This window comes from Muntiacus reevesi, chromosome X (assembly GCF_963930625.1).
Source record: "Muntiacus reevesi chromosome X, mMunRee1.1, whole genome shotgun sequence".
NCBI lineage: Eukaryota > Metazoa > Chordata > Mammalia > Artiodactyla > Cervidae > Muntiacus > Muntiacus reevesi.
The window spans coordinates 121696956-121712039 of NC_089271.1; the positions used below are offsets into that span (position 1 = coordinate 121696956).

Genomic DNA, 15084 nt, shown 5'->3' on the forward strand with positions numbered 1-15084 from the left:
TCATTCTTATAACCTTCAAGTCTAGTGGGTGGAAATAAGTATGCAAATTAGTTATTTGAATAGTGAAAGTCACTCAGTCGTGTCCGACTCTTTGCAACTGTTATGCCCGATGTCCGAATCCCCGAGCGGGAAGAGAGAAGGCTTCCAAGACAATGCAACTCGCAGGAAGGGAAGTTTATTACTGACTCGAGTCAGGACTCCCTGCCGCAACCAACGCAGTGGTGCGGGTCAGAGAGCCCCGAGCCCAAGCTGTTACACAATTTTATAGGGCGAGAAGTGGATTGGTTAAACAATTTCATTGGTCAATACTTTCGCGCGGGCGGGACTTTCCTGGGGGTTTCCGCCCCATTCCTAATTTCCTAATTGGCAAACATCGGTGAAAGCTAATTGGTCCTAATTGACAAACAGTGGTCATTGTTAAGCGAAAGCTACCTGATAGTAGGAAGGCCTGCTCCTAATCTAAGCTGCGTTACTTCTGCTCGCCTCACAGCAACCACATGGACTTAGTCTGTAGAATTCTCCAGGCCAGAATACTGGAGTGGATAGCCTTTCCCTTTACCAGGGGATCTTCCCAACCCAGGGATTGAACCCAGGTCTCCCACATTGCAGGCAGACTTTTTACCAACTGAGCCACAAAATATACAGGAACTCACAGGGGTTTCAGGGTGCCTAAGTTGAGTTGCATCCCTTACCTCACAGGCCTTGGTTCTGGAATGGGTATCCTAGTGGTGGACCCTCTCCACAGACCCACAGAACATGGTATGCAGATACAAAAGGGCAGGCCAAAGTAAAACTGCCAATGAAAGTTATAGCCATAGCTGTTAAGAAGAAGATAAAGTTACTGTTGGCGAGAGCGAACTGAGAAAGGAAAAAGATGAGATCTAGAGAACTAAGAAAGGAAAAAGATATGATCTTGGATCCAGGACTGGAAAAATGGATGCAGTTCAGTGAAGTGGAGAGAAGGATTAGATTAAAACATAATTCTCCCACGTGGCCAGCTCTTTAAATCTTGCTTTTGATGCATGCCTTGGGAATTCCCTGGCACTCCAGTGGTTGGGACTCCAAGCTTTCACTGCTGATGGTCTGAGATCAATCCCTAGTCAGGGCACTGAGATCCCACAAGCTGCACAGTGCAGCTTCTATTTACTGAGAGTTGTTTGCCTTAAATTTGTATTTGGCTTTGCTTTTGAATGTTGTTCCCTTGTGCATTTTGAAGACAAAGTAAGGGGGGAAAAGGATTATAGAAGAAAGAATGAGGGACTTCCCTGGTGGTCCAGTGGCTGGGACTCCATACTCCCAACACTGGGGGCCCAGGTCCGATTCCCGATCCCCAGGCAGGAAAGTAGATCCTGCATACCTCAGTTAACACTCAGCACAGTCAAATAAATAAAGGAAGAAAGAAGAAGAAAGAATGATTGGGCTACTCTAACCCAGCACTGTCCAATAGAACTTTCTGCAACGGTTGAAAGGTTCTATTCTGTGCCGTCCAATTCAGTAGCCTCTAGCTACAGGTGGATACTGAGCAATTGACATGTGGCCAGTGCAACCGGGGAAATGAATTTTTCATTTTATTTTAAACGTCACTGGGGCCAATCGCATTGGAGAGAGCAGCTCTTAACCACTTAGCAAATAGCCCATCCACACCCTGGTTAAGGAGCAATTAAATATGAACGCTTCCATGAACGGACTTAAGGGGGCGCTCATTCGCAAATGCCTGGGCTAGTTCCATCAGCGGTTAGAGGATCACGGTTCCTAAAAAGCACCCCGCAAGGGTTGATTTCTGATTTGCATGGGTGCCTTCAGGTACATTATCTCATTCAATCCCCTAACAACCCTGAAGGGAGTAGCACGGAGATGATCATCCCCGCGAGATGCAGTAAATTTAGGTGACAACAGCAAGGCCCTGCAGCTGTTGAGGGTGAAAACTAGAGGTCCCCTGTTTTTCCTCCTGGAGGGGGAAGACTCTTTCCAGGAGGTAGCTCAAGGGGAATGATCTCACGTTGCTAATGCCCACTGCTCACCGCCTGGGCCTCACGGATGAAGAGGTGAAGACGCCTCTACCTCTCCTGTCTCTGCCTTTTTCCTACTGGACTGGGGTCAATCTGGCCGTAGGCTATGAACAAGAACCCTGTATTATCCCCTTCTCACTACCTTGATTTAGGCAATAGGAAGCGTCTTGAAACGTTCGTTTATATATTCAAAATTATGTAGGGAGCACCAACCATGCCCCAGCCATTGTTCTAGGCCTGGGGATGCACCTGTGAATAAAGCAGAGACCCACACTCCAGAGTTGACAATTACTGTGGACAGAAACTCCTAAAAAATTGGGCTTACACTGGATTAATATTTTTAAAAATATGTTAAATCTATGGTGGTCTCTTACATCTTCAGTGTCTCTCTCACACACACACACACACACACACACACACACACACAGAGTTCAAGGTGTTTTTTGTGTAAATCTGGACTTGCCCTTCAAGCAAACTGCTTGGCTGGCTGAAATGTGGAAACACCTTTCAATTTAGTCTTTTAACATGTGTTGAGTGCCACCTATGTGCAGAGACCGATATTGGGGACTTTGGAGAGAGGCAGAAGGATGAGAAGACAAGGTCCTATCTTAGGGGGTTCCCAGGGCAGCGAAAGGCAGTTCCTTGTCTTGGGAGCTCCCAGGTTGTAGGAAGGGACAGTCTAGACTGGGAAGGCAAACAACTTCGGGACCCACTTTCAGAGGGGAGTCCCAAGTACATGCAAAATGAATCCAGCCTAGGCTGTCTGGAGTCAGTAAATGGTCCCTTGTTGTGATAATGGGGAACTAGAGAGCAGATGCCCTCTCTTAGGAGCTGTCGCACATCCCAAGGACGAAGAGGAACCGGGGCAGCCTCTTCTGGATTATCCTTTATCCTGGCAAGTCTTCTGAATGAGAAGTGGAAGGATGGGGTGGGGGCATTCCAGTTAGAGGGTGCATCCTGGAGGGATAGTGGGAGAAATGGGGGCACCGGGCACAATTCAAACCCAGCTGAAGACACAGAGTTGAGAGGCGGGCGAGTGCCTGAGGGTCTCGGCTAAGTCCTCACAGCGGCGGGGTGGCCGTGCGGATGGACCGAGTCAGGGGTAGAGGGGGCGAGTGGGGGCAGCGCCTCGGTCCTTGACAGCTGTTAAGGAAGCGTGGCGACAAAGGGTTAAGTGTGCCCCTCCACCGCCCCAAACGCTTCCTGTGTTTGAAATCCTTCAGGTCTCCAGAACCCTCTGGCCCCCGGCCAGGCGGGCATTGTCCGGGGAGCCGCTTGTGGGCTGTCAGAGCGGCCGCGCCGCCTTTGTTGTGGGGCCACCTCGAGGTTCCCTCTCGCGCCCTGGCTGGGGCTGCCGAGTGCGTGCCGGGAGGGGGGCGGTGCGGGAGGCTCGCTCCCTCTCCCTCTTCCTGGCCCCCCCCTCCAGCCCTCCCGATGACCACATGACCAAGTGGGCTCGCGGCCAAGCCACAGGCTACAAAATGCAGCCCCTGGAGTGAGCGGGGCGCATTCCCGCTGGCAGCCTGAGCCCCGGGCCGTTGGAGCCACAGCCGAGCCGCCAGCCATTTGGAACGGGCTCGCCGCCGCCCCCGGAGCCGCCGAGACCAGCTGGGCGGCGCTGCCCCGCGGCGGGAGAGGGAGGCTGCGGGAGAGAGGAGGCGGCGGCCGGTCAGCCCGCGGCGCGGCTCGGGGCGCACGGTCTCGCGGCCCGGAGCCACGCGAGCTCCGCGCCCTGCAGCCCACCCGAGCCGCGGCTCACGCCTCCCTCGGCCCCCGGCCTCTCCGCCCCCACCCCCGCCCCCTGGCCCGAGCCGCGCGGCGGCGGCCGGCGGAGCAGCATGAATCTGCGGCTCTGCGTGCAGGCGCTCCTGCTGCTCTGGCTCTGCCTGAGCGCGGCGTGCGGAGGTGAGTGCGCGCCCTCCCGCTAGTCCGCGCTGCAGCCCCCGCGCTCCGCCCAGACGCTCGCCCCCTCTGCGCCTCCCGGGAACCGCGCGCGAGCCGTACCGGAGCCGCCACGCGCCGGGCCGCCCACTGACAGGGCGCCCGGGGTCAGGGGCCCGCCGGCCGCGGACACTGCTCCCTCCGGGGGAGTGGGGGGCTCGGCTCGGCCTGGGGCCTCACCCGCCCGGAGCCTGGCCCCTCCCGGTCGCCCCTCGCAGTCTGAGGAGCTCAGGGCCGCAGGAGTGCGCCCCGGGTCCCGCGCCCCGCGCCCCACGTGCTGCAGGGAATCGGGGGATGCGCGTCCCGCTCCCCTCATGGATCATTGGGGGGAACTGACCTGAGCCGGGTGGGCAGGTCTCCCGCGTGGAAAGTTAGGGGCCGCTGGCCGGTCCAGGGGCGCGGGCCACTGGGGATGATGTGCCAAGATGCAGACGTGACACTTGTTGCATAGGCAGGAGCGCGCGGCGGGGGCGGCGGCGTGGAGCCCAGCTGTTGCTCCTTGCAGCCTGCATATGAGCTGAGGCAGCCTCCCTTGGGCCGGGCCAGGCCGGGTCGGGCCGGTCTCCTCCCTTACACCCAAGTCCTGTTTGGTCTGCTCTCCTGCTCCCACACGGGAAGACTCTCCCCAAGGCCTCGGTCTCACCGCGGGGACTCAGTTCTTTGAGATCCTGGCTCCCTCCCGCCTCCCCTCCACCGCAGGCATGGTCATGCTGCGCTTCAGTCCCCTTGTCTCCAGGCACCAAACCGGGCAAGAGCGCCTGACCGGATGGATCCCTCCAGGTAGCTGGCCCCCACATGCACCACAGCCCCACCTGGCATACTTGGCAATCGTCCCCAAGCCCGGTCCCCACCCACAGCCCAGCCTCCAGGTCCAGGCTGCCTGTCTGTGCCTCAGTGTCTCCTGGGGCTGCCAGCTCCCACCTCCAGCTGCCACGGTCCTGTGATCTGGCTGTCACTGCTGCCTGACTGGCACCACAGAATAGAAAAGCCAAGACCAGGTGGACTAATGCCAGTGCCAGGGTTGGAGTTTCCGGGAGGTGGGAGCCGAGGGAGGCAGAGAGCAGGGCAGCATGTTTCCTAGAGGCAGGCTCCGGCTCCTCCTTGGTTCCAGGCCCTCCAGAACACAATGCAATCTTGGAGGCTCTGAGGGGCCTGGGGGGGACTCCACCTCTCTCTTTGTAGGTCACCTGCTTTCTCAGCTCTTGCCTTTGGCACTGTTCTGGCCCCAGGGAGCCCTGCCTGGCTTCTCAGGAAGGTGACTTGGTTGGCTCTGCCACCACCTGCCTTCAGCTGGCTATCCAGTGGTCACTCTTTTCAGGGCCCGAGCCCTGGGTCAGCCACCTCCTTGAGAAGAAGGGGAGCAGGCTTTTTCCTGACAAGCTCCTGTGAGGCAGGCAGTGGAAGAAAGTGAGCAAAAGATACAAATGAAGGGCCCCGCAGGGACCTGCCCTCCGGGAGCCTGCCGCCCAGTGCACTTGGCAAGACAAGACACCCAGGGGGCACCACCACTGGCAAATGGCCCCAGGTGGTGCCTTCAGGGAGAGTGGGTGCTGAGAGGGCATCCCAGAGGAAGCTGGGCCTGCCTGATCGGCAGGCTTGGGGCTCCCCCAGAACCTCCAGGGAGATCCTTCACTAACCGACCAGCACTCGGACCCTTTAGGTGTCCTGCTGTTGGGGTAGCATTGAGGTAAAGACAGAGCCGGTTTCAACAGGAGGGAAGGCACCGTCTGTTTGAGACCCTGCCACGTCCTGCTTCAATTCACCTCTTTTTCATTAGGTCGCCTTATCTCCACAGCCTGCTTTAGGTAAATTCGTTGCCCTCACGTTTTGCTTAAGCCAAGCACTGGAAACTTCCCAGGCTCCCCCTGCCTCTCCACCCACCCGCCTCCCGCAGCCTCTCTTGGAGTCAAGGAGGCCACCTCCGTGCAGGTGGCCACCAGCCCAGGGTCCAAGGATACAGGTCCTGCTGTTCGTGCCTCCTGTCCTGGGTCAGAAAAAGAGCTTTTCTGAAGCACCTCACCCCTGGCACAGACTCACATGCGGTCTGCAGCCTGAGTCCCCAGTCAGAGCTCCAGGCCTGAAATCCATGCTTCCTCCACAACACTGTGCCCTGACTTGGAATGCACCCCCACTAACACACACAGACTCCTCAGCTGCCTCCTGACCTGGGATACACTTTGCTCTTCTGAGTCTGCAAACAGCTGAGCCAGGGCCAAGCAGCCTTTGGTCTTTGTCTGAGCACCTCTCTCTCTCCGGCCCCCTCCTGCCTCTCCCCAGCCCCAGCTGAGGCCTGGCCACCGTGACAGTGTGAAGACAGCCTCTGACCTCTCTGGTTCAGGGAGGGGCTGTCTCCACTCCATCCCCAATGCCTCAGAGCTAAGCGCCCTGGTAACCCGAGTCAGTAAAGGACTAACGCAGGTGAAGCAGATGAGCAGGGCTGCCAGGGCAGGGGTCCTCAGTGGCTTGGCTGGCATGGGAAGACGGCTCAGAGCATGGGGCTGGGCAGAAAGAGGAGGGGCACCTCATCCCGGAGACACATGCAGGACCCCAGAGCAGTGGAGGGGACACAGCCAGTGCCACTTGTGTGGGCTTTTAAAGCCATCACAAGACAGGCTGGATGGTAAGAAGAAAAAAAAAGATACTTCATTCCAAGTGAGGATGGCATGTTCCTGAAAAGTGCACACACCTCATTGTGCGCTGGCAGGGTTGGAGTTCATGTGGTGTGAAAAGCAAGCCCTGTTTACCCCTGACTGGTTCACAGTGGAGATGCTGATGGCACTTCGGTCCCTGCAGGCTTGTGACTCTTGGCTGGATTGCCCTAGCCTTCCTTTAAGTAGCAGATGAGTTAGAGGAAAATATTTAAGTTCACTGGGGATGGCCCCAATTTCTACAGGGGATTTCTCTTGTGTAGCCAGGACCTCTGCAGTGATGAGAATCAAAAGCCTCTGATTGGCCCCTTTAGACAGGACAAAGCCTGGGTTTCAGGTGTCAGCTTATCTTCAGGTGAACCAGACTCAGAATCAAAAGTAGGAAACAAGTGGGTGATGGGATCAGGGTGGGAGAGGAACTGCAAACTTCTGGACAGTGAGCCCCCCGTCCAGTGGGGTGCAAGATGCCTGGAGCTTCTGGGTGACTGCTTTCCAGGGCCCGGCTGAGAGCTCGGTCAGCCTAGGTAGTTCTTCTCTGCAGCCCTAGTGTCTAGACATCTCCCTGGCTAGAGTCTGAGCCCACCAACTGTGCTCCTCATCCTGGATCTGGGCCTCCCTCCCTCTTAGGGGCCTCCCCCACCAGGCCTCCCTCCCTGATTGCTGCCACCACTTACAGCCCTGGGTCTGAGCATTTGCAGATGATACCCTTCCCAACTGGGCACTGGACCTCTCTTCTCATGCCTGCTGTTCCTGGAACCATAGCCTGTGCCATTGGTCACCCTTCAGACGCAAGAATCACGACCTCACTTATTGAGACCTTAATGGTCCCTAGGGTGCCTCTGTGTGCCTGGGCCACACACTCAGCACAGTCCTTTTTGCCCCGAGAGTTTCTCTGATACTATTCGTTAGCATCATTCCTATCCTCTTGCAGAGGGCAGGACAGCCTTGAGGGGGCTCCAAAACACAGGGCAGAAGCTGAAGCAGTTGGGGTGGGGGGCTGAGTGAAGGGACTTCCCTCCTGTCCCTACACACGTTCCAGCCCCTTTGCAGAAGGTAGCCCCACGATAGGAGCAAGCAGCCTCCTGGCCCCTACTGCCCCAAAGTGCGAAGACAATTTGTGTTTGAATTTACATTAGGTGCTGGGTTTAGGGGACCACATTAACCCACCCCCAACCAGAAGCATGAAGAGTGGCTGGTAAACAGAGAGGTCCTAATGGGCTTGTGACTCTTCTCCGGGAGGGAGGGTGGAGGGCTAGAGAGTGTGCACATGCGTGTCTGGGCCAGAGCTGGAGAGCGGCAGGCCCCAGGGGCCTGGGCAGGGAGGGCCCAGAGGACAGACCTCGCCTGCTTCTGGCCTAAGAGGAGGATAAATGCCTGGAAATTGTGTGCAAGTGGAGGAGGAATCACAAAAGCCAACTAGCCAAGGAAGGAACTGAAGCATGGGGATGCTGGAGGCAGGGAGGAAGGAAAGGAAGAGCCGCCAGGGGTATAATGGGGGAACTGGCAGCCAAGGGGCGGTTATATGGAAACTGTGAGCTAGTGGTGGAGACTCCTGGATGGATAGAAACAGGTCTCGAGAGAGAGGGATATAGCTGGAGGCAAACCTGCTGGTGTAGGAAGAGGGAGACTGGGATTCACGATCGCTAGCCTCAGAAACTGTATTTGCCCAGAGCAGCCCCATCCTGGGCATTGCTCAACACTTTGCTGGCCTGCCTCTTGCCCAGGACTGTCACCACTCCCTGCTCTGTTGGCCTCTGGTAGCTGGCTTGCCTGTGGTGTGCCAGCTCGCCTGCCCTGGCTGGACATCAGCCTCCATGAGAGGTGGCCCATGGGTCTTGTCCCTCATCACACCCAGGAACACCCAGCACCACTTGGATTCTATTGGCAGGGCTTGCTCTAGCATCAGAAGGTTTCTACTCTGTGCACAGATGTAGAGGGGAGCCCCTAGAGCAGAAAAGAAGTTAACTGGGATCAGAATAGAAGGAATGTGCATCAGACACAGGATGGGGGTATGATCTGGGGATGAAAAGAGGTTGTGGTAAGGGGGGCAACTCTAGCAGCCCAGCCCCCTTCCCGATGCACTTGCTGCTTCAGGTGACGGTCACTCATTTGTTTACTCATTCATTTCATTTGTACAATATTTATTGGCCTCTGAATCTGGTCACAGCCTGAATAGAATCCAGCATAAGGCAGAGTCAGAGACCACCGTGCCCCCCTGACACAGAGAATCAGAGACTGCCCCCCCCCCCAGCAGTCCCCCAGTCACACCCACCAGGAGGCCATGGGAGCAAGTGAGCCCCAAGATGGCTAGACATTGATGAGATACCCAGGGGGGAGGTCTAAGAGCTCTAGGACTCAAAAGTGGGTCACCTGCGTATCAAAGGATGTACAATGACATCATGTTCCAGATTTGCTTTAGAATACCTCCACAAAGAAACAGGAGAACCAAAGCATATGTAACTCCATCTGCATCACTGTTGAATCTAGGTGATGGCCACGTGATGGGGGGGAGTTCATTTCATTGAAACATGGTGTGTCTGAAATGTTTTCAGTGTATCAGTTGCCAGGGTGCAGTGGGAGGTATACCCCAAACTGCACCTTTTGATGACGTTCTGAACACAGAACATGTATTTGTGCCCATCAGAAACATGATAAGACTCTCAAAAGGACATGAAGTCAGGTATATAATTCGCAAGATGTGAGTCGTGGGTTCCATTTGCCCCAGAGCAGTGTAATCGTTGCAAACTGTTCATCGGTTCATGGATTGAAAAAGAAAGACAAGCTATGAGAGCGCCACCTCATGGGGAAACTGCCCCTCCCCTGGGGCGCCGGCCCTCTGCATCAACCTTTGGGGATGACTGGCTTGACCCCAGCTTTCTTCTTCCTACAGGACCCCTGCTGCAGACTTCTGACGGGAAGGAGATGGAAGAAGGCACCATCCGCTACCTGGTGCAGCCCAGGGGGCCGAGGAGCGGCCCAGGGCCCTGGCAGGGAGGTCGGAGGAAGTTCCGGCGCCAGCGGCCACGCCTCTCCCACAAGGGCCCCATGCCTTTCTGAAGCAGGTACTTGAGCCTCTGGTGAGTGGGTGGCACCGAGGGGGCAGGGGAGGAACAGTCTGGAAGCTGGGTGACCCTGCTGCTGATTGCTGGCCAGAGACCTGCCCCAGGCAGTCCCAGCCCCACACAGAACCCTGGGGCTCACAGACAGGAGGCCGAGGCTGGAGAGGGGCTTGGCGCTCCCCCAGGGGTCAGGTGCTGGCTCCCGTCTGCCCGGCTGCCTAGAGTTGGGCTGGCTGGCCCAGGTGGAGTGTTCTGGAAGACTTGGGGGGAGGGCGCCTTGTTAAGCTGGGGAGGGGTGCCCCAGGGTACGTGTGTGGGTGTGGATCCTCACCAGAGGCGGAGAAGGCGGCAGGGAGCTTTGGGGGTAGCCGCAGGCAGAAGACAGGAAGAGAGCTGCCCGGAGCTATGGGAGGGGAGGTTAGAGGTGACCTGCTGTCTCTCCCCCTGTCTCCAGGACAGGGGCACCAGCTCAGGGGCTTGAGGTTTTAAGTTCAGGCTTGCGCGGAGCAGGGTGAAGGTGGTCTTCTGTCCCACCCCGGGCAGTTTCTTTGACCTAGGACACATCAATGACTCCTCTCTGGTCATTTTTGTCTCTTTAGGACCGAAGGGGCCACCACGTGCCTATCCCCTGCGATTTCTCTCTACTCCTCTGTAGATCGGCCTGCTTCTCTGGAGCCCTCACAGCCGTTCGCCTCACCTGGCCCCTCTTCTAGCTGCTCACCGGCTGGCTCTCCTCCCCCACCTGCCTTCCCATCAAGGATCCATTCAGCCCCTGATTCCTGAATTGGGAGACTTTGCGCTGGAATGCCAGTCCTCCCCCTGCTCTAAGCCCTACCTCTTCTGTCTGATACCCTAATGTCTAACCCTTTTCTGGCCCTTCCTGCCTCAGGTATGCCCTGTGGGCTGGGCTCCCTTCTTCAACTAGGGCATCAGCCTTCCCCTGGCTGCCAGAGGGGCCCAGTGAGCCGAGCAATGAGAGACTCTAGTGAGAGGGGGGAGGGATGGGGTGTTGGCATGCAGACAGGGTGCCTTGGGGGGCATGGGAATGGGGGCTTGGCGCTCTGGTCAAGGAGGAGGTGAAGCACCAGAGAAGAGAGGAATAGCTACTATGGTGTCTTCCTCCTCCCCGCGTTTGGCCCAGTTAAGGAAGAGGTGAAGGAGAGGGGCCATGCTGTACGGGGTTGGCCAAGAAGTTCGTTCGGGCTTTCCATAAAGCTGTTATGGATACTTTGTCACTTCTCTCACCGCTTGCTGTGCTGCCTGACTGTCGCTCTCCCCTTACCCCAGCTAGTTTCAGCTCCAGCTCTGGAGGGGAGGAGATGGGCCTGAGGTGGCTCTGTACCCTCCCAGGAATGAAAGCCAAGCAGGACACTTGGTTTTGCCAAGAATCACAGACTATCAGAGCCAAAAGGCACCTTGGAGATCACTTAGCTCCACCTCCTTATGCAAACTCCTGCAAAAAAGCAGAGGCCTGGAGAGGGGATGGTGACCTGCTCAGTGTCATCAGAGCCAGAATGAGGGCTCAGGTCTCCCGCTCCCACGTGAGGACGTCCTCTTCCTTCTTGATGAGGCTTTCCAAAGCCATGAAGTGCCTTTCTCCCTGGGTTGGGGCTCGGGGTGCCTAGGAAGGGAGAGGGAGCTGGCTGTGAGCTGCCCCATGGTGGGACAGAGCTGTCCCGGCCTCCCTGGCCTTGGGTCCATTCCCCAACCTGGCCTGGAAAGTTCTGTGTCTGGCCAGCCACTCCCATTCCTGTGACACTTGCAGACCCCAGGTATTTTCATAGCGGCAGCTCAGGCACCAAGACTCCCAGGAGCCAGGAGGTAGCCTTAACCAATTGGACTCAATAGCCTTCCCTTCATGTTAACAGGACTTTATCTTCCAGTGGCCTTTCCTTGGGGAGGGGGGAGACAGAAAGGAGAGAGGAAAGAAAGGGGGGGAGGAAGGAAGGAAAGATGGGAGGAAGTGTGGATCTCAGCAGGCTTTCTTCTGAGAGGCCTGGGAAGGAGAAAAGGGAAGACAGGAGCCTGATGGCCACTCTTATATGTGTGGGAGAAGGGGGAGTCAGGGCCCCCTGAGTCCCACAGCAAATCCCTTTCACCTGTACCCGAACCCTTCCCGTTCCCTCCACTGCTGCTAACGCTACTGCTGCTTCCGCTGCTGCTTCAAGGCCCACCCTGGGGAGCCAGGCTGGGCACCCGCTGACCCCCCAATGCCTCTCAGCCTGGAGTGGGGGCTGACCAGAGTCCAGAAAGCCTCTTCTGCCATGGATGCCCCCACCAGGGACTGGGCCGTTTCCCCCTCTTCCTCTCTGCTTCTCCGGTCTCGTCAGTTGCCCAGCCCTGTGGGGAACGAGATGGAAAGGGATGGCTGGGAAAGTCTGGGGACACGAGCAGTAGGGGTGCTGAGGGGCTGTCTTATTTAAAGTGGTTGTGTATGATTCTTAGACTAATTTATACAAAGTTATTAAGGCCCTTTTCATTAAGAAAGCATCCCCTTTCCCTAGTTGTGTTCACTGTGTTTGTAAAGATTGTTCAGTGTAAATATGTCTTTATAATAAAGAGTGAAAAGCTGACAATTCGCCCTTACTCTTGGAGGTCACGTTCAGGAGGGGCACACCTTTCCCCTGAGGTCCCCGGTCCCCCCCCCCCTCCCATGCCCATGAACTTCACGCACAGGGACTGAAGTGCCTGCCTTCTATATCGGTTCCAGGTCAGATGGCTTCTAACTAATTTGCCAAAAACTCACAAAAAGAGTTGCTATGCTTAATGACCAGTTGACATAACATGCAGTCCAGTTTTAAGTGTGTTGGCATCTGTTTGAGTGTCCTAGTTGTTGTGTGCCGTGTCCTTTAAAGGACTTTAAAAAAAATTTATTTAAGAACATTCTGATTAAAGGTGGGATTTCTACTAAAAATTGTTTTATATCCTTGGTGCGTGCCTTCTTCTATTTTTATCTACTTTTGAACACTCCCGGGACTTTTTAGCCAGTTTGCCTTTCTTGAGAAATGTTCTGTTTCCTGCAATAAATACATTTGATAATGACTTTGTATGTATCATTTTATGTCTCACAAAGTAGAGTTGCTTGATGCACAAGATAGCCTGAGAAATAAAATGCAAGGAGTTCAATGCAAGGAGTTCGATGCAATTCTGCCCCATCTGTCTCACTTCTTCACGCTTGTTGTCAAAATGCCAATATCTTGGAGAACAGAAAGGAACGTTGGGTACATGCTAATTTGGTTAATCAACTCATTAGGTGCACACAGGCATACACAATCCAGAGTAAAACCCAGCGAAGAGGAGACAGGAGTGATCCAAAAGGTGTTTTCAATAAGTCTTGTGGGAAATTCTACAGATTTGACAGGTATTTAGTTCTAGAAATATACAATTTGAAGAAAGGGTCTTGAGATACTTGCTAAAAAGTCATAAAGCTGCTCAATGAAAGGTGAAATAGAAAACACCACCCACCAGCATACACAACAATCTTATCATTTGCAAAATGTTGCAGATTGTGACAGTGATTTTAAAAAACGACCTTATGTTGGAAGTGCCTCTTAGGAAAATTGGTACAAAATGCCTTCTTTCAAAATTACTACTTTGACTTTTAGGCAAACTGGTCGTCAAAGGAACTGGTTTTAGGCAAGGACGTTTGGGGTGGGCTGGCTTCATGCTGATTGGTCTGTTACCTCCCTAATCACCCCCAAAGCTCTAATTTCACATGAAACCAAGGAGGGGGTGGGCGGTGGCAGGACAGGACAACTTAATACTGACCCATAAGTGTGTAGCCCTTTAACAGTTTACAGAGCTCTTTGAAAAAATATCAGCTCTTTTTATTATCCTAACAACTGGACAACACAGACCCCCTGTTTTACAAATGAGAAAACAGGCTAAGAGAACTTGCCCAAAGGCTCAGAGCCAGTAAGTGAATCTAGAATCTGGACTTTGAATTCTAGAATGTGAACTCTTTCTATAGTACTATGAAAGATCCCCTAATTAGAGAGAAGACTTAAGTACAAAATGTATTTAAACCCCAGTAAGTGCACTTGAAATAGATGGTGTGGTGTGGACCGGTGGAATCAAAGAAAGGCTAATGGAGACTGACCAGCTAACACTGGCCCCAGAAGGCCCAGTTGCGTTTGGTAAAGTTGGCAGGAGGATGGTGGACAGTGGAGGTGGGGATAAGGAAGGGGAGTAGCTACCGGAGTCCTTCAGGCATGTGTCATCACTGGATGCTAGTGGGTGGTGGTAAGTCTGATCTCCTTGGACCAGACGATGAAGAGAAGTAAAGCTGGTGGCTTTCTGTAAAGATAGGCGTGCCTGTGTGCTAAGTCACTTCAATCATATCCGACTCTGTGCAGCGCTATGGACTGTAGCCTGCCGGGCTCCTCTGTCCATGGGACTCTCTAGGCAAGAATACTGGAGTGAGTTGCCATGCCCTCCTTCAGGGGATCTTCCCAACTGAGGGATCAAACATGTGTCTCTTGCATCTCCTGCATTGGCAGATGGGCTCTTTTTATCCACCTGGGAAGCCATCTGTAAGTATAATTAGACATCAAATCCAAAGAAGGTAGGACATAAGGGTTGCCACCCTTTGGAGATATCTTGACCAAGTAAACACAATAGAATCAGAGTAGGGGGGTTGTTTTTGAAAAAGAGAAAACAAGAAAAAGGAAAAGGAATTCACTTTTTGTTCACTGATTACTACTGGACCAAGACGTGGAAGGGTGTGGGGAGGGGGTGTGGCAGATGAACCTGAAAAACAACAGTTCTTCAAATCCACCTAGAAATCAGACGGTCCCCGAAAGGCAGAGACTAGGGAGGTAAACAGACTCAGGCTATGCAAGGCTTCTCAGGACCCCAGGTGTGGTATAGAATGAGCCATAGCCACTTAGATGTGTAACATTTCAGATTCTCCCACAAGCCCTGGCTGACTCGGTACCGCTAACTGGGGCTGGTCATTCCCAGGTGCTTATAGAATTCTATTTTTCAGGTCTGAAGTTTATTCAACTGAAATTTCTCAACTCCAAATTTCTGAATAGAGTGAACCTCTCTCAGCTGACTGCCAAAGGGCATGGTGGAGAAGACTTACTACCTTCTTTTCTGATCCTAGAAGGGGCTGCTGACTGAGCCAGCATTTTTCTAGAACCCCCGAAATGGAAGGTCTCTCCAGGGTTCCTTTGAAAAATCAACTTTCCCTACATACTGGCCAGTGCTCAGAGAAGGATACTCCTGACTGTTGCCTTGGACTTCAGTCAAAGGCCAGAAGGGCATCTAGGACATTTCCTTGAATGTTTCAAATCAGGGGTCAGTGAACTTTTCCTGTAAATTGACTTTGCAGGTCTCTGTCCCAAGTCCTCAAGTCAGCCATTGCCCTGCAAAAGTGGCCATAGACAAAAAGTGAATGAACCACAGTGGCTGTGCTAGAAAACT

General features: G+C 54.3%; 1 protein-coding gene across 1 annotated transcript; it reads left to right on the forward strand.

Annotated features, from left to right (window-relative positions):
- The first annotated feature begins 3536 nt into the window (after window positions 1-3536).
- Window positions 3537-12699, forward strand: APLN (apelin). The gene is made up of 3 exons (XM_065914762.1): window positions 3537-3914; window positions 9489-9660; window positions 10257-12699. Exons 1-2 carry the CDS (start codon window positions 3848-3850, stop codon window positions 9653-9655), a joined length of 234 nt encoding a protein of 77 aa, XP_065770834.1. The 5' UTR covers window positions 3537-3847; the 3' UTR covers window positions 9656-9660; window positions 10257-12699.
- Window positions 12700-15084: the final 2385 nt, after the last annotated feature.

Excerpts from the sequence above, each read along its gene's own strand:
- APLN (XM_065914762.1), top strand. The coding sequence starts at position 3,848 with ATGAATCTGCGGCTCTGCGTGCAGGCGCTCCTGCTGCTCTGGCTCTGC. Across the intron at positions 3,915-9,488 it reads CCTGAGCGCGGCGTGCGGAG|GACCCCTGCTGCAGACTTCT; the intron begins GTGAGTGCGCGC and ends TTCTTCCTACAG.